Genomic DNA, 26,563 nt, shown 5'->3' with positions numbered 1-26,563 from the left:
CTTTGCCTTGTAACTTCATTAGGTGATTACACATCCCATTCTGGAAATATTGTGACCCTTTCAATAAAGTGTCAGTTAGCCTTGAGCCATAAATTCTTGGCAAATTTTAATTCTCTGCAAAAATATGAAGAAAAGCAAGTACTTAAAGTCAGGCATTTGAAGTAACTTCATTCATATCTTTAAAATAAGTGCATCAAGCATTATCTTCTCAGAGGAAGGAGTGAAAGAAATCTGTTCAGTTCAAAGTGAACAGGTATCTTGACATGAAGGTGAACCTTTAGGTAATTTCTATTTAAAAAATTTTAACAACCGCAATAATTTAAAGGAGCAAGGAACTGAATACTCACACTAAATAAGATGCATCAGAATATAAGCATTGAGTAAGCAAGTCTGTTTTTACTTTTTAAGTCTCCATATTTTCTACCTGATTTCTACATAAGCCTTATATTTATAAGTGCTATATTTCATAAAATGTATATTTTAATAAAGACAAAAATACATATAAAATACTTATTGTTTCAAAAACAGGTTTTCTTTCACCACTGCACCTGTGCACCTGATCTTTAATAGAAATAGTGTTTCCTTTTTCCCTATACACAAATACCTTCAAAATTCTATCTGAATAATTTCTCCCACAATCTCCAAGTGCATAAGAGGAGGTTTGACTGTTTTCACAATATGATATGAAAAAGGCAAATTACTCAGTGTATTGCAGAAAGCATGTTTAGGGAAGCATTACATCCATCTTTTGCAAAATTATTTGTAGCAACTCTTCAAAAACACACAAAACTAAAATTTGAATTTACATATTTTAATGAGAAAATATTATTTGGACTAGGTCATAATTTAATGTAGACACCCTTTTTTTTTAAATCCTTTGTTTTAAAACAGGCATGCTGGGAACAAGAACATCAATATTTAAAATGCCATGCTAATTCTGTACAGGGAGGGAAAATGAAAGGTAAAAATTTTACAGCTCTGATGACACTACAACTTTTTTTTTTTTTTTAACTTAAGCAGGTCACACCAGAACAACAGTTCGTTTTCCAGCCAATTATCTAAGATTCTAAAGGAATACAGCAAACAAAAGTGCATTTTACACAGTGTATAATCATTCCTATTCACAAGTATTTACATCTCTTTGCAGCCCTTGAGCTTCTTGGAAAAGTTCTGGTAGCAAACAGAAAGACTTGTCCGTGGGAGAGCTATCCGGTGACATCCCTTCATGTTACCAGTCAGCTTATCTAAGTTCTTCCCGGGTTGCCCTTGATGCTTTCTTGGTTTGGGCTTATTTCATTTTCTTTCCTTCTTTTTTTTTTTTTCTAACAATAAAATAAATAGCTAAAAAGGTCTCTAAGTCATCGGAAAGTTAACATCCCAATTAACTTTCCCATCCCCACTTCCCTCCCTTTCTAAACCTGGCCAGAAATGAAGAGTAAACATTCACATTACAACAGGTACTTATAATGTGGGCTTTGCCCGTTCGTCCGCCTAGCAAGACAGATTCAAGTTCACTGTTTACATATTACTGGGCGCTTTGTAAACAATACAAGGTTACTTTTAGTTTTGTTTTGCTGTGTGAGGACGAGCGTCGCTTTCTCAGCTTGGCAGCCTCTTTCCTAACTCCCAGCGCCTGGAGCCTCTGGAAGGAAACAAAACCCCAAACAACAACAAAATCTCCGCAGAAGCCCAGGAGGCAGGGCCGCAACCCCGGGAAGCTGTGGTCGGCCCAGCCCCTGCCGGATGGGCGGAGGCGAGTGGGGTAGGAAGATTAGTGGCTCCTTTTTGCTGCAGATTTCCAAGACGTAAAGAGATCCGGCCCTCCCCTGCGCTGTTGCAGCCCTCGCGGGGAGGGGGTGTGGGGGGGGGATCTGTTCCTGGAAACATCTCAGGCAGTTTCTCTAGTCTTGAAACTGCGCAGAGTTCGGGGCTCCGCCGATCTGGGCGGAGGGAGGACGCGCTTTTCTCGGCGAAGAGGGGGTGACAGGGTTTCCCCCGCCGCTCAAATAGGAGGGGGTTTCGGGGCCTCAGGGAGGGATGGTTCGGCTCAGGTGGCCCCGGCCTTCCTTAACGTGGGGGCGAGGACAACTCCCACGCGCCTCTCGGCCCATCTGCAAGTTTGTGTTTTGTCTCCTGGGTCCAAAACAAAGTTCTCTTGGGGCAAGGCGGGTTGGCCGAAGGTGAAATGAACAAGTTAGGGTGGCGGTCCCAGGTTGGGGCCGGCAGGACTGGGAGCCAGGGAAGGCGAGTGAGGTGGTGGGGAGGAGAACCATAGGGGGCGTGGGCTCCTGCGGGTCAGTGCACCGCCACCGAGTGCAAGGCGGAGGCCGGGCTGGTGAGCGTTTCGCTGGGGGTGGCGGGGCTGCTTTGGCTGGTGGCTGTTTGCGAGGACGTGGGGCTGAGCGAGGGCGGCGAGTTCGAGAGCAAGGTGGGGATGGGCGCTGGCAGCGCAGGCAACGCGGGCACGGCGGCCGGCGTGGGCTTAATGGGCACGGGGATGGCGGGCAGCGTTTGGCCCGCCGCGTGGCACAGCGGCTTCAACGGCACGCCGTAGGCGCTGTAGTCGCCACTCGCCATGGAGATGGGGGTGGCCGAGTCGATCATGCCGGCGGAGCCATACACGTGTGGCCAGCCGGTGCCCAGCGAGCTGCCCATGGTAGTCAACTGGTTGGGGAGGGGGTAGGCAGCGGGCACCGGCTGCATGGCGGAGAAGGCCAGCCCCCCAGGCATCTTGTATTCCCGCGCGATGATGTTCTCGATGGCGAAGGGGTGCTTGAAGCCCGAGGGCTGCGCCACGCCGCCCAAGTTGTAGGCGGCGGCGGGCATCTGTGGCAGGTGCGTGCCCGAGGCCGCCAGCGCGCTGAGCCGCAGCTTGGCCTGCTGCTGCAGGTACTGCGCCGCGTCGGCTGGCTTGCTGGGCGCCAGGTGGTCGGACTTAAGCACCTTGAAGCGCTTGCGGCGCCGCAGGAAGCTGCCGTTCTCGAACATGTCCCCGCAGCTTGGGTGCAGCGCCCAGAAGCTGCCCTTGCCTGGCTGGTCCGGCCGCCGCGGGATCTTGATGAAGCAGTCGTTGAAGGAGAGGTTGTGGCGCAGACTGTTCTGCCAGCGCTGCGTGTTCTCCCTGTAGTAGGGGAAGCGGTCCATGATGAACTTGTAGATCTCGCTCAGCGGCAGCATCTTCTCGGGAGAGCTCTGGATGGCCATAGCGGTCAGCGAGATGTACGAGTAGGGCGGCTTCTGGTCGCTGTACGTGTTGCGGCCGGGCCGAGGCATCTTCTTCCTCGCCCACTTCTTGCTCTGGGTCCGCGCGGGCCGGCGGACTGCTCGGATCTGGGAGGGGGGGGGGTAATAGGGAAAGGTAGCATGGATGCACAGAGACACCGGCGGGGTCAGCCAGACCGAGTAACAGACTTCGGGGGTCGGGGGTGGGGCCTGCGGCGCTCGATCTGCCAGCGCCCGGACTCTTTCGCCAGCAACTTTGCGGGCTTAGTGGGCGCGGGAGGGGAAGCCGGCGAACGGCGCGAGGATAGCCGGGAAGTAAGTCGGTACTGGGGCCAGAACAGGGGGCAGGGACGGAACAGAGAGCTGCTCACCTTAAAGTTGCTTCAAGTTGCGCGTCCGCATCCGGGAGGGCGCCACTGCGCGCCGCTTCTCTCTCGGCGCGCACTCGACGCGCACTCCGCGCGCAGCGTCCGGGTCCGGTTTTACTCGGCGCGAACCTGGGCTCTTGAGCTCAGCCCCGCAGCGTCCCGTGCCGCCCGGTCCGCGACGCTCCTGGAGCGTCCTGCGGGCGGCCGAGCTCGGCTGCGGAGTCCCGGCGCGGATGGTGGCAGCGACGTGTTAGGGCTCCGGAGGGCGCTGCTGTGGGCTCCGCGTCTCCGCTGAGCTAGGTGGCTGCCTCCATGTCCTCCCTCGAACCATCTGATAGTTTTAAGCGGTGACAGGAGCAGAAAAGACCCCTGTAGCGGCGCTTCATTAATGTGCCACTTCTTAGCTATCATATGACAATCGCCTTGGGAGGAGGAGGAAGAGGAGGGGGAGCGGGGGCTGCAGAGGGAGGGGACTGAGCGAGAAGGGAGAGCCCGGCCAGCTCTGGTTTCTTTCACACCTATTTACATGGACACCTTGGCCAATAGGAATCACTTCCAGCTCAAGACTGGGCGAGGGGGAAGAGCCTCGGCCACTGGGCAGGCAGCTGGACGCGCCGGCCGGTGTGCGCCGTGTGAAGGTATGAGGAAGCGGCCGCCGCGGAGGAGGGAGCCAGGCGACCACTCACGTTCACAGATGGAGCAGCCGCGCAGATGATGTTTGACATGGAAATTGCTTGGCTGGGGTATTCTGTTTCCTCTGCGTTGTATCCGGTTTGTATCGTTAGGTAACTTTAGGCACGGCTTTCCCCTGAAGCCGACCCTTTTCCTGCGCTTAGCACTACCCGGGGTTGGTTGCATGGGTTATAATAATGAAAACACACCCTTGCCCCCCAGTCCCCCGAGAGTTAGGTCGAAATTTGACTTGACTTTCCTATGCAGCTGCTTCAGCTTTGTATAGTTAGTGTGTAGCTTTGAAAAAGTGATGGGGTTTACAAATACTTTCAAAATGTGATTGGACATCCCCATGTAAGAACCCATTTTGAATGTAACTGTATTGACCAATTTTTTAAAAATTAAAATAGTGCATCTGGGCGAAGAGTCCAGGTATTTGCTTTAAAAGTCCTCCGGGAATTTGGTTGGACACAGGATGGAGGTTCAGGGGCTGTTGGGGCAAATGTTGTGCGGACCTGGGGAGGGCCTGAGTTTGTTTGACACAGTTTATCACCAGGTAAGCCTCAGGGGCTCTCGCTTTTCCCAGGTGGTTTGAAACTTTAGGACTCAGGCACATCCTGGAAGTTTTCATTTTACACCCGGAACTCCCCTTCTCAGCCCTCCCACCCGCCCAACCTCCCACCCCCCACCCCCCAACTGCCGCTTTTTTTGGTATGGAGAACTTATTTAGGATTTAGAGTGTAGCAAAAGCCGCCTGCGATTCCACTAAGAAAGCAGTATCTTCTACAACTTGGGGAAAGAACCATAGAGTTTTCCTTCTTGGGGAGGGGGGAATGTGCCTTGGGTCACTCCGCCTGGTACGAGCAGCAGGCTCCCTTCGGTTCGGATTCGCCTTGGAAGGGTTAAATGAATCATTATTATTATTATCATTATCCTCATCGTCGTCGCTGCCGTCGTCATCATCATCATCATCAAATTGCTATGAAATAAATAGTGAGTCGACCCCGCCTGCATGCACGCACTCTATAAGTACACACCAGGAGTTCCCACGGGTTTCTGCACATTCTCCGACCTTTAAGGTTTTTAAAAGACATTCATTTTACTGCGTTGTTAAAAACTCAATACTTACAGCCCACACAGAATCATCTTCAAAGTCCAGAAATGGGAGAACTTATTTTTTTCCTAGACGTGGTGATCGTAGAGAATTCTGGGTGTTAAGTTTCAACACTTTAAATGATATTAGAGCATTATTAGTGGAGCTGTTTGGGGTTAGCATAAAAAAGATCTTTCAGCGCGCGAATGCACACACACACAAACACACACACACACACACAACTTCATTAACTACAGTTTCGGAGGCGGTCAATAACTCACCAAAACGTAACTTAAACACGATGAATTTAGGAGATTAAACAATTTCATTAATATTGAAATGGCTCTGGCTCTGGGCTGCCTCGCTTGAGATGCAAGCGCACGTTTTTCAATATTAACAGAAGTGCTTGAAGAAAAGAATAATGTCACCTTCTTAATTCGGAAAAAATAACCGGGAGGAGGAGATGGGTGCGAGGGGCTGGGGGAGGGATGTTGACCTGTCTCTGGGGGTATGGCTCGAGAAGGGCAGATAAATGTATTGGACTTGGACTCGGGTGGAACCTCTGCCAAGCTTTGGCCGGAGGCAGCCGTACTCATCCCAGCTACTCGCGCTTCAGGTCATAATGAGGTGCGGTGTTTGGGGGGTTACTTTGTGCGGCCAGATTCGGATCGAAGGTCCTGGGGAGGAAGGAGCTGGGGAGTCCAAAGAGCCGGGGAGCCTGGGGGATCCGTGATGAGGAATAGTGGGCAAGGCTTGTGTTTCCCAGAATGGAAAGGCGCTGGTCCACAGCTTTCGTGCTCCCGAGTACAGCTGGCCTCGGTACAAAACAGTTACTGTGGGCAAGGCAGGAGCGCTCCTGCTGTGGAAGGGTACCAGCATAGACTCCCCCAGGAATTTTTAGGATCCTCTTGGTAAATATGTGCATCCGTTCATACTGATATGTAGACCGATAAAATATCGTGGGCGGCTGGCATTGGGATGTAGATAGGAGTGAAAGCTCTGCTCCGTTCCCCCAGTGACAGCCAGGAAGATTCTTTTCTAACCGGCATGGGTGAGTGTTGAGGGTGGGGAATAAGGAGAGAGAAATGTTTTCTTATTTTAACAATTGGCATTTTGTTGCCCTGCAAAGAGGCCATTGTATGCCTGTCGAAATCGTTGCTCAGAGTAAACAGGAGATTAACTAAATTCTAAGAGTAAAAACGTTCGGGTTAAAAAAAAAAGTCTGAAGTTGGAATAAATCTTTGTCTATCTCCCCGGGAAAGTTGTCGCCCCCAAGTTTGGAACATGCGAGGATACAAGTAGGAATTTGTGTCTGATGAATCTTTAAAGTTTGGCTAGTGTGGAGATAGGAGTTTGACGCACATTGCACACGACCAGGGTTACTTAAGTAAACCGAACCCAATAGCACAAGTTTGCCTTGGATGAGGAGAGAAGTTGTGAGAAACACATGTAAAACTTGGGCTTTGCTACAAAGTTTTATCTTGGTTCTGCTGGAGGTCTACAAAGCCCAGGGCGGGGAGGGAGGATTTGCATGTTATTGACAGCATTTTAAGACTGGTATTACGAAAAGGAGGAGGGAAGGAGCACTTTCCAGAAATCTTGAAAAGTGCATCAGAGTCTATTGTGCAGAACCCAAAGCAAACACGGGGTGGGGGTGGGGGGGAGGCACATCCGACCCGGTGGCTTAGGGAGTTGTTGGGAAAACTGTATAAAATACACATAAGTCAATTATACCCATGTGCAAACCAAATGGAAATCTCTTTCGTGCAATAGCCATTCATCGCCTCCGCAGAGCCCACCACCGACCACCTTTCTGCTTGGAGAGTTCGCAATAGCCTCTTTTCCCACAAGCTGGACCACACACGGCTACAGATTTCGTAATAATTTATGCTAATTTCCCTCCATAAATCCACAATTCGCTTCAGTGGCACCCGGGTTGCTGAGGGAGTAAAAAGGAGACAGAGGGGTGACAAATACAATATTGATTTTGATTCCTTCTGTTGTCAAGCAGGTGTGTGTGTGCGTGAAGGGTGGAGCTGGGGCTTTGAGGGCGGGGGCTCCAGGAGAGGAAATCTGTCCCTAGTCTCTGCCAGCCCCTCCATGCACACTCCAGAAAATAACGCGCCCTGGTTTGTTAATATTTACCAAACATAGACGGGAGGCGGAGGGAAAGTACCCGGCAGCTTCCGAAGGTTTCCTAGGTGCCAAAAACAATACCCGTCGTCCCCACTTGGAAAATGAACTCTGCGCTGCCTGGAGCGTTTCGGCTAAGCCTTCCTTTGCCCGGTCCTCTTCTTTCTCCCTGAGTCTCCCTGAACTCCTCTCCGCTTCCTCAGTCTGAGTCTCTCCCTCCCTCTCCTTCTTTCCCCTCTCCTACAGCACTCCGGTCCTTCACTCCTCTTCACTACACTTTTCTCCTCTCCCTTCTGCTTTTTGCATCTCCTTTACCAAATTGACAGTGAAATGTGATGAGGGAGAGGGTCGAAGGCTGGTGCGCCGTCGATATCAAGTTTTAGGGCCTTGCGAGTCTCCCCTGCCCCGCCCCACCTCTCCAGGCCGCCTCCCGCATTTGCCCCAGTGCTGCGCTCGCTCTGGGAACCCGCGCTAACGCATCGCGCCTCTTTGTCCCATCAGTCATTCTTCAAATCTGCACTTTGGTGGCGTGAAACGACTTAGCCTCCCTTTCAAAAGGATTTCGTTCCTGGGGTATTCAGCACTAAAACAAACTCCCTCAGCCTGTCAGTGGTCAATTAAAAAAAAATTGCCATCCCGAGTGTCCTGGAGGCTGTTTGTCCTCGGAGTCTGTGCGCCTCCCCACCAGCCCCCCAGCACCGCAAGGCCTGGCTTTAACGTGCTGGATTTCGGGACCAGAGGGAACTAGCTCAGAAAGTTCTCCTTTCCCGGGGTCACCGGACAACATCGACTTTCAGGTTTGGGTTTTGGGGGCGGGTGGGGGGCAGAGACGAGCACCCGGCGCATGTCAGGGGAAACCTATCCGCTACGACTCTCTCACGACTGCCTTTGGAGTTTGAGCCCGCTCTTCCAGGCCACTCCGACTGAGTCTGGCGGGAAATCAAACTGCCCAAGGGAGAGAGGCGGGGGAGGGGACACACTTTCCGCTCTGGTGCCAACTGGCGACGGGCAGTGAAAGGACTCCGTACCCAGCCACACCCCCTACCCCCGCCAGCGACCCCTGCACTGTGCTGCCGCAGGAGCATACTTTTTCCAACTAGTGGGGAAGGTTGTCTGCCGGGGAACTTTGGAGCCAGCTATTTCATCCGTTGGTGACTGGGCTACAAGGGGACCTTAACTCATCACAGACAGGAAAAAACAAAACAAAAAACAAAAACAAAACAAAAAACCTTTGACAAGTAGTGTATTGGCCATAATCAGATCTCCCCTCCGGGCTCAATCTTGTGGGGTTCTAAGACAAGAGTCTCCACTTCCTGTTCACCCTTTACTCCCATCCAAACTGGGGGGCTCAACTTCAAGGGTGTCAGTTTTTTAGTACCCACCAGCATAACTTGTCCAGCGGTGAATAGGGCCTCTGGCTGTGGCTGGGGCACCTAGAGTTAAATCTGTGTTTTGCTTGGGAGTGAGGTAAAGGGAGGCAACACCCCACACATTTTAATAGTATATCCCAAGCAACTGCTGCGGTTTGGAGAGCATGGAAGGCCCAGTTTCCCCTCTACCTCAAGCATAAAATAAAGAGTAGCCAGAGTTAGGTGCTGGTGCAGCTTGATCCCAATCCCCAAGAGATGCCACCCGCTCTCCTCTTCCCCCTCCCCCATCATAGTGAGCAAGCAATTTCAATGCCTGTGAAAACAACTCTTTCCCTGCTCAGCACAATGCCTTCTCTTTGGAATTGGTTTGCTAAATACCATTTGATGTTTGCTTGGCTGTGATTTGTTCTGAGACTTCAAGGCTTTAAAATCTTTGTTTCCAAATCAAATCCCTCCTTTGCACAAACAGTTGCATAGCTTTAAATTGGGCAGTACCATGCGCACAAATGTATTTGTTTAAAAAGTTATTTGCAAAAGGGTGGTGGAATGCTTTTTGTTTTGTTGCTAAACCCTCCCCATAAGTTTTGCTCTGTACTGTGTGAAATAGAAGAAGCAATTCAAATCTATTATTATTATTGGAGGAAATATTGCTAAAGCCACCTTGGTATTGAAGGGATTAACTTGCTTTTCTCCCAGCCCCTAACTCTGGGGTTAAGACAGCAGTAGATCAACTGTATAATGTGTGCACTGTTCGCTCATTTGTACAAGCAGAACAAAGGTTGGACTAAGCCAAATTGCATTGCACTTGTGAACCGAGTCCCGATGTGAAGTATCTTTTACAGCGGGGGGAATGAGAACAATTTCGTGTATGTCTAAAAGGGAATAACAAAGCCACTTTCTCGAGCATCTCAAAGTGAAGTAGCGAGGCGTGACATTCCCAGGGTGAGAAGGGACAAAAGCAGGGTCAGGGAGATGAAAAAGAGAATCAAACAGCCACTTTCACATGTCTGCCCTCAACTGCTGCACCTCTCCATAATAGGAAACAAATGTTGTAAAAGGGGGGATTGCTCCCATTCATTCAAAATAGCAAATGATAGCTAAACAACATTGTCAAAACTGAATCAACTTCTGTGCAGTACCACCCAGAAAAAGGTATTGTGTTTTGTTTAATAGCGGGGTGGAGCAAAGGGGTTTTTTTTTTAAGTGGGGAGGGAGGGAGAGAAAAATCATCCTATACTGTTCGTATTAATTTTCTTTGTCAAAAATTATTGGTTTGCTGAGTTTTTTAAAAAATCAGTATTTCTGGCTGGGCACCCACTCTTAAATGTTATTTTTGGGGGAGGAATTTTGGAAAAGCTGCAACAGGAAAGTGATTTTTAGCTTTATAAAGTGTTTTAAAGCTTCCAATAAGTGGGAAAAACGGGTTTAAGCTCCTTCAAATGTAGGATCTGGGAAAAATAAGTTACTGATTGAATAGATTCAGGTAAATCCCAGACAGTAGGCTAAAATGTGCTTTGCTAATAAATTGGAATAAAATCGATGGGGGGGGGGCAACTGCAGATATGTGAAATGAAGAATATTTTGCATCTATAATTTTTTTTTTGGTGGATCCCTCTGCTTTAATTTGTTTTGAAACCGGATAACCTATAGATCTTCAGCCTTAAAACCCTGCGCTTCTGCTTTGTTTGTTCAGGCTGACCAGGGAGGAGAGCTTAACCAGGGTGAACGTGTGTAGTATGTGTTTTCTTAATGGCAGAAGCAGGTTTCGCTGAAGACCACAACAGCTTTCAAATGTAATAACTCGCTGTGTTCCTAGGAAGGTTAAAAACTATTTGTTGATCTCTCTCTGTCTCTCCCTCTCCCTCTCTCCCTTTCTCCTTCTCTCTCTCTGCTTTTTGTTTTCTTGTCTCCATGCGTCCCCCGCTGAGTTGCCACCCACAAAGCGGGTTTGAAAAAGAAAGAGAGAAAAGAAAGAAAGCGGCTGATCCGTACTGGCCTCCCCCAGCTAAGAATGGCTAGGGGGCGGGGCTTGGCGGGGCCTGCAGTGCAGCCAGGCGCTCGCCGCCCCGCCGCGGCAGAGTCCTTCCGCTCATTTCGTGCTCACCTGGGACTAGCGCGCCGCTTCGTGGGTCCTAGCGCGCGGTGCCAACCCCAGCGCGGTGCAAACCCCCGCCCCCGCCCCCGCCCCCGCCCCCGCCCCCGCCCCCGCCCCCGCCCCCGCCCCCGCCCCCGCCCCCGCCCCCGCGGTGCACTCTGGCCCTCCTCGCGGCCGGCCTCTGCTTTGGGCGCTCTAGCAGCGCGGAGGCTGTTGGCTGACTCTTGGTAGGTTGCAGTTAACTGACACAGCTTGTCAGCAGGGGAGAACCAGGTTGCCCCAAGGACTTACCGACGCCCCAGAAATAGACCCCTGCCCCCTGCGTTCCTCTCCCCCATTTTCTCCCTCCCTCTCCCCACCCCTTCTCATTCCCGCTAACCTTTCCCTCTCTACCCTCCTTCTCCCGCCTTTTTTCTCAGCCTACAGTTTCAATTCCAGCACAGGTATGAACACCAGATTTTAGGTCAGCAAACTGACTCGAGGCATTCCCAGTAGCGCAAACTTTCCGGGAATGGCAGGGCGTTTTGTCTGTGCTCAGCTGGCCTAACCAAAAGAAAGGAGGTAAAGAAGGGAGGGAGGAAGAGAAGAGAGAAGCAGAAAACAGCCCCAGCATCCCCCGCTGCAGCGCATCACTGACACACCTCCGCGGCGTAGCGGTAGGCTACACCAGGTGGTTGGCGAGTGGGGTAAATCATTAACCCGACCTTCAGAGGATCGGCGAGGTTTTTCGAAAACTTTGCCACTTAGAGTTGCGGCTGACGTCGTTCACTGGCCCAACGCAAGAGACCCTAGTTGGCACCCGCCCCCGCATTTAGTTTTACTTAATATTTTTACTGGGAAAGAATCTTGTAAATATATTTATATACAATATTTATGTACTTAAAATAACCATTAAGTCTGCACTGCCACTTTTCTCTTAAAGTATCACCTCATCTCCATCTTTTGGATAAATCTAGAACCACGGAGGATTTAATAATTCCAAGAAGGCTGATCCAGCAAGTGATTTTCTTTGGAGCGGGTAACCATTTGTTTATAGCCATAGCGATTTGATTGGTGGAGCCGGTGGCCTCCCTTAGCCAAGGTAGGCTGTCTTTTCTTCCCTCGCAGGCAGTAAAGGAAACCTTCTCGTCACTTACTTCACCCCTGAAAGCAGTTTGGGTTCACAGTGTTTAAGGAACACTCCGGAATACCAGGAGTTTGGGGAGGATATTGATCTTTCCGTTCCGCCCATCCATCCTCTTTTTACCGATTTTTTTTTAATTGCAAAGAAAAAAAAAGCTACACACAAACGAGATAAAATAGATGAACCACAGTGAGACAGTTGCTTCTTTTTCTTCAAGTCTTTTATCGCTTCCCAAAAGAACAGAGGAAACTGTGGGCCTCGTAGGTTTCCCGGATTTTCCATAGTTGTTAGGAACTTAGGTTTTCCTTCGCGTCCGCTTACCCGCGACCTGTTGATGACTCCGAGTGGCGGAGCACGAAGCTGTGCGTTGAAGTTGGTTATGTAAACTGCTTGTGTATTTCACATTATCATCGCGCTGTCTGGAGGCAATGTAGATTTTCTAAAGATCTAATGAATAAACAACCAGCAACTGCTGGCGGTGTAATTTACATTGTTAATGCCTACATGTGTATAATAAATATGCATTTGTATGCCTTCAAATAAACTCTTTTCAGTTTCTAACCTGTGGTGATTTTTTCCCCCAAAAAAGAAGGGGGTGGGGGACTTGTGTTTCCAAGGGAGGAGAGTTTATTTCTCTTGCATTATCTGGTAAAAATGGCTGTGATGTGGAGCCCAGATGTATGGTCCGCAGCCTCGCTGCTGTGCTTTCTACCTGCCGAGGTAAGCTCGGCTGGAATGCTCCCCGGCACGGGCACTGGACTCGCCAAGAAAGGGAGAATGCGCCCAGGAATTTAGCTGCGCAGTTTTGAAGACCGCAGCGCTTCCTGAGGGTTGTGGGACCTGGATCCCGTCATTTTCGGGATCCAAGCATCCTCCCCGGAACTGTCGCCCTCCCCCAAAGAGAAGTGTGAGCGACTTCTCTCAGCTCGCAAGCTGGGTTGGGAGAGTTGGGGCTGCTGCGGCGTCCACAACTCCTGCAAAAACTTTCCCTGGGAATTTCCGGACCTACGATGTTTCCCCAAGTGCCCTCTGTAGACAGCACTTCAGACCAGCCCCGGGACCATGACCCGGACCAGGACCGCAGGGAGGAGAGGGCCCTGAGTCAGGGGCCGAGATCCTAGACTGCCCATCAGCCACTTCCTCCGGTAGGACAACACCTCGCAGGGTAGCAGGAGCACGGACGCACCTAGGAGCTATGGCCTCCCGAGCCGCCGGGTTTGGACCCAGCGTAGCCGCTGCTTTCTGAAGCTGAACGCCCTCCCTGCGCGTCCCACGCCACTTATTTCAGGCTGGGCGCCGACATTTGGTATCTCTCCCCTCCACCAACCAGGTGCCACTTTCTTAGCGAGCTCGAAGGCAAATGTCTCATCTTTCCCCGTGCTGGATCTGGAATACATTATTTTAATTAAGTCTATGGCGATTTACTTTCCTCTGAGATCTATTCCACGGTGCAATTAGGAACGTATTGGTGCTAGCTCATATGAATATTCAGGAGCGTGTCAATTAATTAGCAGACAGAAGAATCTCATTATGGTGCTCAAAACCCTTTTAGTGTTAAGCAGAATTAAGGGGGTATTTGGCAATGCGCTGGATTAGTGAATATTTTACTGTGCACTCATTTAACTTCATTATCATAGCACTTACACTACTCTCTGATTTTATTAATTAAATTGCTCATTAATTTGTCCAAAACGGATAAAAGTTTTAATGTGCCACCCAGTAATTTGGAAAGTAGACTTTCGCCCTGCTTAGTCTTCGCCCCATGGAGGCTATCGCAGCCCGAGATGGAGGCTCGCTTCACCTCTCCCTCCACCCCTCAGCTTTGGGGAGCTCAGGGACTCGGGCGTCAGGCACTTGGGGATCAGCGCGACGCCTGGAAGGAAGGGCCACTACCTCTGAGCAGCCTGTTCGCTTTCTGCCTCCTCCGGCTGGCCTGGAAATCCGAGTCGTCCTTCAGGGCGCAAATAAATAAATAAGAAAGTGTCACTGGCTCCCAGGAGTGAGGACCACTGGGCGAGGAGCGATTTGCCTAGGGACCCGGGAAATGCCCCGGGGGTAAGGATCAGGCAGCCCGGGCGCCTCCACCTCCCTGCCCTGAAGGCTCTGTTTCCCAAAGCCGAGCAAAATGCACTACGTGGGGTCAGCAACAGTAACGCCCCCTAAGGGCCTGCTGAGCGCAGCGCCTGCACTCCCTGCCACTTGAAGCCTCTGCGGGAACACTGCCCCACCACCTGGGCCACCCTCAGGCACCATCCAAGCTCGCCCCCGCGTGCTGCTCATAGCCACCTGCACCTCCCTTATCCTACCCCGAAAGGTTAGAAAGACAAATATTAAAATTACTTGCACAAAGGGAACTGCCAAAGAGATCCCAAATTAATATGCATGTAAAATTAATTAGCTGCATTTCGTGACATCAGAATAAGTACCTGGGAAACAGAACACCTTCTGGGCATTGGGAACATATGCTGGAATTAGAGTTAATTGACTAATTACATAAATTAGGCATTAATTTTGCAACACATCAAGTATAAAAGATATCTCAATTAATTGTGCATAAATTACCAGGTGAAACAGGGCGGCGGTCCGGCCAGGATCCCGGTTCTCAGACCTCTTTGCTCTTTAGGGCCCCAAAGCTAGGCCGTGTGGAGGGCGCACGGGTCGCGCGGGCCGGTCGGCAAAGAAAGACGCAGATCAGCACCCGCAGCCGCAGCCCGCGCAAGCTGAGGACCACGGGCAATCGTTAATACGAAGAACCCCGCCCCCCTTCATTAAAATCAATTATGTGCAGTTAGATTGATTAGTTTTTGTCAGAAAGAGGAGAGAAGCAGACTCTTCACGGGTCCACCTCCCCCTACCCCGTCAATCTACCTTAGCTGGTAACTATAGAGATGGGGGGTCGTGGGGGAGGGGCCTCGCTGAGCGCGTCTCGCTGTCCTGGCCCTCCGTTCCTGTCGCGAAGGATGGCAAGGTTTCTGGATTAGGCGTTGGTTCTAGGCCGCTTTGGGTCCATGGGAACGCCAGTCTGGGGGTGCTGGGTGCTTGGTTTCTCTTGGTGGTTTACAATCCTCTCGGACTCCCCACCACTGAACCCTCACCCAGAAGTCCAACTTTGAGGGAGTAGTGCCAAATTATTTGAATCTCTTCGGTTTTGAAGTGGGCGTAAATTAATCCCGAGGAGATAAAAAGTCTGAGTAAAGAATCCATACATTCTCCCTGAGGACTGGTTTGTCAGAGCCCCCACTCAGCCCTCCTTCCCACATGATGTATATGATTTCTCTCCTTTCTTAGGGCTGGAAGAACAGAAATGGGATATAGTATCGATGTTCAGTTTAATTTTCTACGGCTCCCTTCTCCAAGGGGAGCTCCAGGGAACACACCTTAGTAATTCTCCCTCAACAAACCACCAAATGTAACATTTGTTTTGTCCTTAAAACATTTCTATTGTCAAAATATTAATGACCTTGGCACTGACTTTCCCCTACGTTCTATACATATTTTAAATGGGAGAAAAATTCCCAAAGGAAAGGGGGTATTTGAACATTGGATAAAGTCGTGCCAATTTCAAACCTTAGTGAAATAACAGCAAAACTTACTATGAATTCCTCACACAAATTACCACCAATTATAACAGTTTGGCTCTGTTGATCTCGTGGAATGTAACTAATGAGGACGTTTGCTGTCCATAGTTGAAGACTTCTGAAGCTGTCTTCATGTGCTTGGTTGTTTGTAAAAATATCCGAAGTCACAGTCCCATCCCTCTCTGTCCCCACTACCTCCTCAGCCCCGTCTTCCAAGAGTCCTTAGGTGAAATTATTTTCTCCTTCTCCTTCTCCTTCTTCTTCTTCTTCTTTTTTTTTTCTTGCCAAAGCAAACAGTGAGAAAGAAGGGATATCCTGAGAAACACTTTATCATCTGATGCTATATATTCTCATCAAGGAGGCTTGGTGACATTTGTTACAATATAATCCTGACTGCTGATGAAATCCTGAGTTTACTGAGACATTCATTTTGATGTAGAGGTTTCCTGCTGTAGCCAGATGCTGAAGGTACTTGAGGGAGCTGTTGACAAGTGGATAATTGTCAGCAGAACTAAAACAGACACTTTGTTTACAGTCGAGCATGATTAATTGAGAGTAAATAAAACAACAGCACTCTTTATGAAGTCACCATCCAAGTTCAAAAAAGGCTGTAGTCTCTAGGAATAAAAGAAGTGGACTTATTGTACAAAGGCTTGTTTTGCCAAACCCTTGAAGCAGCAGCTGGCAGCGGTGTGGATGAGAAGTAGATATGCTTTATTGCTTTCCAGCTGGTCTCCTTTTTTTTTTTTTTTAATTTTTGCCAAATCTATAGAGCTGGATTAAAAACATTTTTATCCTAATTAGCTGAGTTTTAAATTTCTTTTTTATTATTCTTCCCCTTTCCCTTCCTTCCCCTCTTTAAAAAGTAAATCATTTAATGTGAAATAATTTTCAAAATGAGCCAGATGTGATAAACCTAAACTGATGATGTCAAACAAGGTTATCACATGCCATTGTGATACGTCAGTTTGCAGGAGAGCATTTCTATTCCCTGGAGTTCTAATGAATTGCAGAGGCCAGACTCCAGTAAACATCTTATGATTGTCCAACATAATACATTTTAAGGAAACAGGACATATATCTTTCAAGGCAAAGTGTGGCTTGTGTACAAGAAGTGCTTGGTTTTGTTTTGTTTTTAGGCCTCTATCCTGCCAGACTAGAGGATGAATAGGCCAGTATCTTTCTAACAAACTTTGTTAATCATGTTTGTGCAAATCAGTGCTGCAAACATATTGATCAATTGCTTTGGATGGATATCGTGGATGGATTGATTAGTAGCAGCCTATAAATGGAAATTCTGTATATTTTAATATAATGCCCCATAAAGCTAAACACAATGAGCCTAAGGTAGCTAGGAATACTTTTAGATCACTAACAACTGAATTAAATTCAGTACTGTTTTACTATTGTATAGATGGATACAGAAACGTAAGCCCGGTGAATAAGATGCAAACCCGAACTTGTTTCAGCTGCTGGGAAGAGCTTTCTTTTGGGACTACTTGCAGTTAAGAACGGTCTCTAGGAGCTTCTAAGACAAAAAACAAAGCAGAGTCTGTGATAAAAGCAAAGTAGTCTGTGAAGGAGACGGAGAGAGAAAGAGAGAAGGGGTGGGGGAGAGAAAGCGAGACAGCGAGAGCTTTCTTTATGTGAGACCTGGCTTTTATGTGAACCAATACATTTTCTTTTGCCTTAAGCCTGTTTGAGCTAAGTTCTGAAGTGATTATGACTAATATACTTTTCTTACTGTCATGAGATCCACAGCAACTTTCATGCTGAATCTTTTGCCTACATTAGTTCTCCTCCTTATCCATGGGGGATATGGTCCAAGATCCTCAGTGGATGCCTGAAACTGTAGGCAGTACCAAACCCTATATACACGATGTTTTTTTCCTGTACATACATACATATGATAAAGTTTAATTTATAAATTAGGCACAGTAACAGATTAGCAACAATAATAAAATAGAGCAAGTATGATAATATACAGTAATAAAGTTATGTGAATGTGGTCTCGCTCAAAATATCTTATGATGTTGTACTCACCTATTTGCAGACCTCAGTTGACCACTAGTAACTGAAAGCTCGGAGAGTGAAACTGTGCGTAAAGGGCAATACTATGTTCCTTCCATCTCTCCTCACCAGCATGAGCAACTCGAATTGATCCCTTACCGTTGAAGGGCCAGCTGGGTAGCTCTTGGGCTTTCTGTCCAAGGAATTGAGTCGTCTTCTGGTGGGCACTATATATTGCTTTGGTGATTGTTCACTCGTGAAGATACTTATCAGGGCTTCTAGAGTCTGTGAGTCTTAGGATGAAGTAGCTAAGACAATGTCTCCATCAGCAGATCCCTAAACATTTTAAGACATCTTAGAACTCAAGCAGCCTTCCTGCATGCCCTCCCTCCCTCCCATCCTTCCTCTCTCTCCCTTCCTTTCTTCCTTCATTTTCTTTCTCTTTCCTTTTCTGTATACATTTCTGAGGACTAATTCCATTTGAGGTCATACAATAGCAAAGCAGGGCTTTGATAAATTCATTTCAAGAGTTTAAATTTCAATTGTTGAAAAAATATAAATAAGAATAGCCACCAATGTCTCAGACTGGAGTTTTTTGCATTGTAAGCTTCTCATGATTTCACAGTCTTTTAAAAATACATGCTCTTATTTGATCCTCACAGTAACTCATAGGGGAATAGAATCTGTGAATAAAAATGGCTAACAGCCATTGAGAGCTTTGTATTAGGCCAGTAGTTCTGAAAGCATAGTTCTGGGACCTTGGCATTCTTTGATACGAGATAGAGATATAACAGATATGAGAATCCAGTTGTCTTCTATTAAGCCAGACATTAAAGAGACTTGCAAAAATGTAAAACAATGATACTATTCTCATTAAGTTTTTGTTTTGTTTTGGAAAATATAGGCTTTTAAAAATTAAAATATGTTATTTACATTAACATGTTATGAGTTTATATTTTTAAGTGAATTAATATTTTAAAATGTATTTATTTTAATATCTAATACATTATATATCTATAGATGTAACTCCAATAAAGAAAAGCCTTAGGAATAGGCTCTGCTATCATCTTTCTTTTACAGGTAAGGAAACAAAGGCTAAGAGAGAGCTTAGGAAACTCCAAGGTTTCATGATAATTGGCGGTGGAGACAGGATGGGAGCTCAAAGCTCTCTGCCTGCAGGATTTGAGATTTGACTTCTTCTTCTTCTTCTTTTTTTTTTTTTTTTGAGATGGAGTTTCACTCTTGTTGCCCAGGCTGGAGTGCAATGGTGAGATCTCGGCTCACTGCTCGCTGCAACCTCCGCCTCCCGGGTTCAAACGATTCTCCTGCCTCAGCCTCCCAAGTAGCTGGGATTATAGCCATGAGCCACCATGCCCAGCTAATTTTTTGTATTTTAGTGCAGACAGGGTTTCAACATGTTGTTCAAGTTGGTCTTGAACTCCTGACCTCAGGTGATCCACCCACCTTGATCTCCCACAGTGCTGGGATTACAGGCATGAGCCACTGCACCCAGCCCTTCCCTAGGTTCTTTATCCCTGGTCAGAACAGAACTGATAATTTTCTTTTAACACTCCCATGATCCTTTGTCCATACCTCTATTTTACCACTTATGCATCACCTCATAATTGCTCTTAGGTCTGTCACCAAAGCAGTAGAATGTGATAGTTAAATTCTCAGCATCTACAGCAGTGCTGTCCAATAGATACATAACATTAGACACATAGATAATTTTGAAAGTTCTCATAGCCACATTTTAAAAAGTAAATATATTATTGAATTAAGGTAAGTGTAATTCAATAATATATTTCATTTTAACTCAAAATATCTAAAATATTATTTCAATACGTAATCAATATTAAAATTATTAATGCAATATTTTACTTTTTTTTAGTAATTCTTTGAACTCTGGCGTACATTTTTATACTTATGTCTCAGTTCATTCTAACTACATTGCAAGTACTCAGTAGCCATGTGTGGCTAGTGGCAACTATATATATTGGGCAGAGCAGGTATAGAGTCAGTCTGCCTGGGTTCAAATCCCAGCTTTACCATTTACCAGCCAGGAAGCTAACCTGGCTTCTCTGTCTCTCAGTTTTTCTCTTCCTGAAATGGAATTAATAATGCAATTCATATCATAGTATTATTGAAAGAATTAAATAAGTTAATATATACAAAGTGCTTAGAATAGCATTATAAAACTTTCACACCATAAATGTTAAACATGATAGTTTTATTTTTAGATTGTAAGATTTCTAAAAACCAAACTGTATTTTATTCTTATTCTACTTGGCTATCTGGCTGGGCTGGCTGGCTGGCTGGCTGGCTGGATGGATGGATGAATAAAAGCTGGCTTCTATGACTCACTTTATATGGCATCAAAACTTCAAATGATATCTGGATATTTTAGGCAACGGAAAGAGGACACTGTTCATCAATGGTGGGAAGAAGATTTGCAGAGGTATTTTTAAATAATCTGCTTTGTTGAGATATAACTAACATAAAATTCACTCAGCCTAAGTGCAGGGAACCCTGGCAAATATGAGTAATCAATATATAGTGTAGAACATTGCTAGCACCCAAAAGCTTTTTTTGTGCTTTCTTTGTAGTGAATCCTCTTTCCCCACCCTTAACCTGTGGCCACTATTGATCTGCTGTCTTCTACTACAGTTTCACCTTTTTAGAGTTACATATAAGTGAAACCAGAAAGTATGGAGTCTTTTTTGGCTGGCTTTCTTTACTTAATGTAGTGCTTTGAGGTTCATCCATGTTGTTCTGTGTATCCTTAGTTCATTCTTTTTTATTACTGAGTAATATTTCATTGTATGGTGATATGGTTTGGCTCTGTGTTCCCACCCAAATCTTTGTTGAATTGTAGTTCCCAGTGTTGGAGATGGGGCCTAATGGGAGGTGATTGGGTCATGGGGATGGATTCTAATGGTTTAGCGCCATTCCTCAAATTCTGCCTCATGATAGAGTTCTCAAGAGATCTGGTTGTTTAGAAAGTGCATAGTACCTCTCCCCTTGTCTTGCTCCCTCTTGCCAACCAGGTGAAGATGTTCCTGCTTCTGCTTCCCCTTCTGCTATGATTGTAAGTTTCCCAAGGTCTCCCCAGCCATGCCTCCTGTACAGCCTGTAAAACTGAGTCAATTAAACCTGTTTTCTTTGTAAACTACCCAGTTTCATGTAGTTGTTTATAGCATGTGAGAATGGACTAATACATATGGATATACCACAACTTGTTATCCATTTTCCTATTGATGAATGTTTGACTTGTTTCTAGTTTTTGACCATTATTCTCCCTCTCTCTCTCTCTCTCTCTCTCTCTGTTTTTGTTTTGTTTGTCTGTTTGTTTTGTTTTTGAGACAGAGTCTGGCTCTGTTGCCCAGGCTGGAATGCAGTGGTGTGATCTTGGCTCACTGCAACCTCTGCCTCCCAGACTCAAGTGATCTTCCCACCTTAGCCTCCTGAGTAGCTGGGACTAAAGGTGCATGCCACCATATCCAGCTAATTTCTTGTACTTTTTGTAGAGACAGGGTTTTGCCGTGTTACCCAGGCTTGTTTCAAACTCCTGAGCTCAAGCAATTCACCAACCTCTGGCCTCTCAAAGTGCTTGGATTACAGGCATGAGCTGGGCCCATTATTCTCTTAACAGTGTTTTCACAGAGCAGAAATTTTAAATTTTAATAAAGGTCCAACTTATCAATTTTTTCTTTATGGATCATACTTTTGGTGTTGTATCTTAAAAAGTCATCACCAAATCCAAGGTCATCTAGATTTTCTCCTATCTTTTAAATGTTTTATAGTTTTGCATTTTATATTTAGGTATGTGATCCATTTCGAATTGTGTGTGTGTGTGTGTGTGTGTGTGTGTGTGTGAAAAGTATAAGATCCATGTCTAGATTTGTTTCTTTGCATGTGGATGCCCCGTTTTTCCAGCACCACTTGAAAAGACTCTGCTTAACCATTGGCAGTGTTTATTTCTGGAGTTTCTCTTATGTGTTTCACGTGTCTAGAGTTACAACACTGCCATGTTGTTTTGATTACTACAGCTTTATAGTACGTCTTGATATCGGGGTGATTAGTCCTCAAACACTGGGTTTTTTTTCAAAATTGTTTTGGTTAGCTAGGTACTTTGCCTTTCCACATAAATTTTAGAACTAGTCTGTCACTTTCTACAAATATCTTCTGGAGTTTTGAATGAGATTATGTTGAAATATCACTTTTGGGGAGATTTAACATCTTAACAATATTGAGTCTTCAAAACATGGTCTTGTCTTTTCTTTTCTTTCTTTCTTTTCTTTCTCTTTCTTTCTTTCTTTCTTTCTTTCTTTCTTTCTTTCTTTCTTTCTTTCTTTCTTTCTTTCTTTCTTTCTTAATTTCTGTCTCTCTCTGTCTCTCTCTTTCCCTCCCTCCCTCCCTTCCTTCCTTCCTTCCTTCTCAGGGTCTCACTCTGTCACCCAGGCTGTGGAGTACAGTGTCATGATCACAGCTCATTGCAGCCTCCACCTCCAGGACTCAATCAATCCTCCTGCCTCAGATTCCCAAGTACCTAGGACTGTGGACTTGAACCACCACACCTGCTAATTTTTCTTCTTCTTTTTTCTTTCTTTCTTTCTTTCTTTTTTTTTTTTTTTTTTTTTGAGAGATTGGGTCTCACTATGTTGCATAGGCTGGTCTTGAACTCCTGGGATCAAGTGATCCTCCTGCCATGGCCTCCCAAAATGCTGGGATTACAGCGGTGAGCTATTGCACCTGGCCCCTTGCTCCATTTTTTACATCTTTAATTTTATTGATAATTTTTGATAATTATTTGATAATTTGATATTTGCTATTTTCTAGTGAATATTTGATTATTTTTAGTAAACAGATTTTGTGTATTTTACTAAATTTATCCTTAAGAAATTAATGTTATTTATTCTGTTATAAATGGTATTACTTTTTAAAATTTCCATTTATTTGCTGCTAGTACATAGGAAGACAATAGATCTATATTGACTTTGTATCCTGCAAATTTGCTAAACTCCCACCTTAGTTCTAGTAGCTTTTATATAGATTTCCTAGATTTCTGACACATACTATCATGTCACCTATGCGTAAATGCAGCTTTACTTCTTTTTCAGTCAATATGCCCATAGCATTATCTAGGATCCCCAGTAAAATGCCAAATAGAAATAATTAAAGTGAACACCCCCACTTAGTTCTTGATTTTTTGAGGAAAACATTTAGTATCTTATCATTAGGTGTTATGCTTACTGTCGATTTTTTTTAATAGATGCTCTTCATCCACTCCAGAAAGTTCCCTTATGCTTCTAGTTTTCTGAGAGTTTTTTAAAATCATGAATGAATATTAAATTTTATCAAATGCTTTGTTATCTATGAGATGATATAGTATGATTTTTCTGCCTGTTAATTGGATTAATTTTATTGGTTGATATTTGAATATTAAATCAGCCTGCTTAGTCACTATGTATTACTCTTTTTATATTGCTGGATTCCATTTGTTGAAAAAACATGGTTTGTAGTTTTTTTTATCTTTTTCTGGTTTTGGAGTCCAAGTGATGCTGGCCTCACAAGATGATTAGGAATATGTCTCCTTCTTTTCTGTTTTATGAAATAATTTGTATAGAATTAGTGTTATTTCTTCCTTAAATGTTTGGAAGAATTTACCAGTGAAGCCCTCTAGCCCTGGAATGTTCTTTGTGGAAAGGGTGTTATCTAAAACAATTATTTTGTTATTGATATCACTCTATTCAGGTTTTCTGTGTTTTCCTGAGGGGGCTTTGGTAGTTTGTATCTTTAAAGAAATTTATCACTTCATTTAAGTTGATGAATTTATTGCTAAAAATTGGTTATAATATTCCTTTTTTATTTTTAGTCTTTTCTCACCTTTTCTTGATCAATCTGATTAGAAGTATATCAATTTTATTGCTCTTTTCAAAGGATTAGCTTTTGGTTTCATCAATCTCTATTATTATTCTGTTTTCTGTTTCACTGATTTCTGCTCTGATCTCATCATTTCCTTCCTCCAGCTTCCTTTTGGTTTGATTTCCATTCCTTTCTACTGCTTTTTTGCTGAAGAAAGAAGCTTAGATTATTGAATTGAGAGCTGCCCACCATACTGGCATTTAATGGTATCGTTTTGCTTTTAAACTGCTTTAGCTTCATCCACAACTTTTGATATGTTATATTTTTATTTTCATTCAGTTCAAAATATTTTTTAACTTTCTTTGTGATTTCTTCTTTGACCCATTTGTTATTTAGAAGTGTGTTAATTTTCAATTAGTTGGAATTCCAGATTTTTTATTTGTAATTGATGTCTAGTTTAAATTCATTTTTGTTACAGACCATGTTTTGTAAGATTAATCCTATTACATTTACTGAGAGGTTTTGTTTTGCTTTTTTTTTGTTTTGTTTTGTTTTTTAAATACAGAATAGAGGTTTAGTTCACAGTTCTTTTTTATTCTGTTTTTAGATGAAGTCTTGTTCTGCCGCCCAGGCTGGAGTGCAGTGGTGTGATCTCAGCTCATTGCAACCTCTGCCTCCTGGGCTCAAGCAATTCTCCTGTCTCAGCCTCTGGAGTAGCTGGGATCACAGGCTCTCGCCACCATGCCCGGCCAATTTTTGTATTTTCGGTAGAGACGGAGTTTCACCCTGTTGGCCAGGCTGGTCTTGACCTCCTGACTTCAAGTGATCTGCCCACCTTGGCCTCCCAAAGGGCTGGGACTATAGGGGTGAACCACCGTGCCTGGCCTATACTAAGAGTTTTTAATAGCATAGTATATGATTTATTTTGACAAATATTCCAAGTACACTTGAAAAAAATATTTACTTTGTTATTGGGTAGAGCGTGCCATTAGTGTCTATTAGGTCAAGTTGGCTGAGAATGTGGTTCAAGTCTTCTGTATTCTTACTGCCATTTCCTGTTTACTCGCTCTATCATTCACAGAGAGAGGAATGCTGAGGTCTCCAACTAAAATTGTAGATTTTTCTATTTCTTCTTTTAGTACTGTCAGTCTTTGCTTCATGTATTTTGAATTTCTGTTTTACTTGCATATACATTTAGGATTATTATTTTTTCTTTAGACTTGATCCCCTTTACTTATGAAATATCCATCTTTATTCCATGTTTATACCTTGTTTTGAAGTCTGCATTATCTGATGTTAAGATAGACATTTCAGCTTTATTCTAATTAAGGTTTCCATCCTTTCACTTTTCAAGCTATTTGTATTTTTATATTTAAAGTGGGTTTCTTGTAGACAGCATATCTTTGGGTCTTGCATTTTAATCTAATTTCATAATCACTGCTCTTTAATTAGAGTGCCTAGGCCATTTATTAATATATTTATATTTATACAATTGGATAGAACACTATCTTGTTTTTTGTTTTCTATTTGTCCCACCTGTTCATTATTCTCTCTCACATTTTATTGTCTTCTTTTTGGATACTTTTTATGACTCCATTTTTATCTCTATGAGCTTATTAGCTATTCTTTTTTTTCTTTCTTTCCTTTTATTTTTTTCTTTTGTGGTTACTTTTTTTTCTTTTGTGGTTACTCTAGAATTTACAATATATAATTTTAACTTATCACAGTCTACTTTCAAGTAACATTACAGTACTTCGTGTGTAAAAATCTTCATAGCATACTCCTGTTTCCCCTCCTGTCTTTTGTACTATTGTTACAATGCGTTTTACTTCTGCATATGATCTAAACTCTAATACAGTGCTATTGTTTATGCTAAAATAGCCAATTGTGTTTAAGGAAATTGAAAAATGACAACAAATGTCCTATATTTACCCCAACACATGCCATTTTTATTACTCTTTATTGCTTGATGTAGATCCAAATCTTTATCTGTTATTATTTTCTTTCTTCTGGAGAACTTTAACACTTATAGTTCAGATCTGCTGGTGATAAAATCTCTCAACTTTTATTTGTCTGAGAAAATATTATTTTTACTTATATTTTGAATGATGTTTTCACTTGGTGTTGAATTTTAGATAATTAGGTTTTTTCTTCCAGCACTCTAAAGTTTTTGTTGCATTGTCTCCTGGTTTGCATGGCCTCTTATAAGAAGTCTGATGATTTTTATTTTTTGTTCCTTTGTACATAATGCACATTTTTTCTCTGGCTGGTTTTAAGATTTTCTCTTTATTGCTGACTTCAGTTAATGTGATTATCACTTGCTACATTAAGCTTTTGTGTGTGTGTGATTATTCTAGCAGAGGTTCATTGAGCTCTTTAAATCTGGGAGTTATATTTTTCAATAAATTTGGAAAAATTTTGGCCATTATTCTACAATTTTTTTGTCCCTCGCTTTTTCCTTCTGGAACTCTATATGTATGTTAGGTTGCTTTACATTGCCCCACAGATTACTGATTATCAGTCATTTTTTTCTCTTTCTGCCTCATTTTGGTGTTCCTATTCCTATGTCTTCTCATTTTGATAGTGTCTTCCACAGTGTCTAATCAGCTATTAATCCCATCTGGTATATTTTCACTTCTGGTATTATGTTTTTTATGTCTAGAAGTTTCATTTGGGTCTTTCTGGCGCATGTATACTAGTTAATCATCTCTGTCATTTCTGCATCTGTTCCTATTGATTGATTTTTCTTCTATATGAGTTACATTTTTGCTTTTTTACATGCCAGGTAATTTTTGATGGAATGCTGGCCATTGCGAATTTTAAGTTATTGAGTGCTAAAAGGTACTTGAAAAAGTGCTGGACTTTATTTTTTGGCGTGAAATTTAGTTGTTTGAATCAGCTTGATCCTTTTGAGTCTTGATGTTAAGATTTTTTTGTGGCTGGTTCATAGCAACTTTTACTCTAAAGCTATTTTAGTCCCAATCCTAAGGTGTGGTACTTCAGAGAACTCTACCTACTGCCCTATGTATTACAA

The 26,563-nt window shown here is 44.3% G+C and overlaps 1 protein-coding gene across 1 annotated transcript; it reads right to left on the bottom strand.

Moving 5' to 3' along the window:
- Positions 1 to 795: 795 nt before the first annotated feature.
- On the bottom strand, positions 796 to 3,658 carry FOXB1 (forkhead box B1). Its single transcript, XM_031002322.3, has 2 exons — positions 3,594 to 3,658; positions 796 to 3,330 (listed from the first exon to the last, which is right to left on the bottom strand). The coding sequence occupies exon 2, from the start codon at positions 3,271 to 3,273 to the stop codon at positions 2,296 to 2,298; it is 978 nt and encodes a 325-aa protein (XP_030858182.1). The 5' UTR covers positions 3,274 to 3,330; positions 3,594 to 3,658; the 3' UTR covers positions 796 to 2,295.
- Between the last annotated feature and the right edge of the window lie 22,905 nt (positions 3,659 to 26,563).

This window comes from Gorilla gorilla, chromosome 16 (assembly GCF_029281585.2).
Source record: "Gorilla gorilla gorilla isolate KB3781 chromosome 16, NHGRI_mGorGor1-v2.1_pri, whole genome shotgun sequence".
NCBI classification, from domain to species: Eukaryota; Metazoa; Chordata; class Mammalia; order Primates; family Hominidae; genus Gorilla; species Gorilla gorilla.
Note: the sequence above shows the minus strand (reverse complement) of the source record. Positions and strands in the feature narration are given on the sequence as shown.

Coding starts and splice junctions, on each gene's coding strand:
- FOXB1 (XM_031002322.3), bottom strand. CDS start 3,273: ATGCCTCGGCCCGGCCGCAACACGTACAGCGACCAGAAGCCGCCCTAC.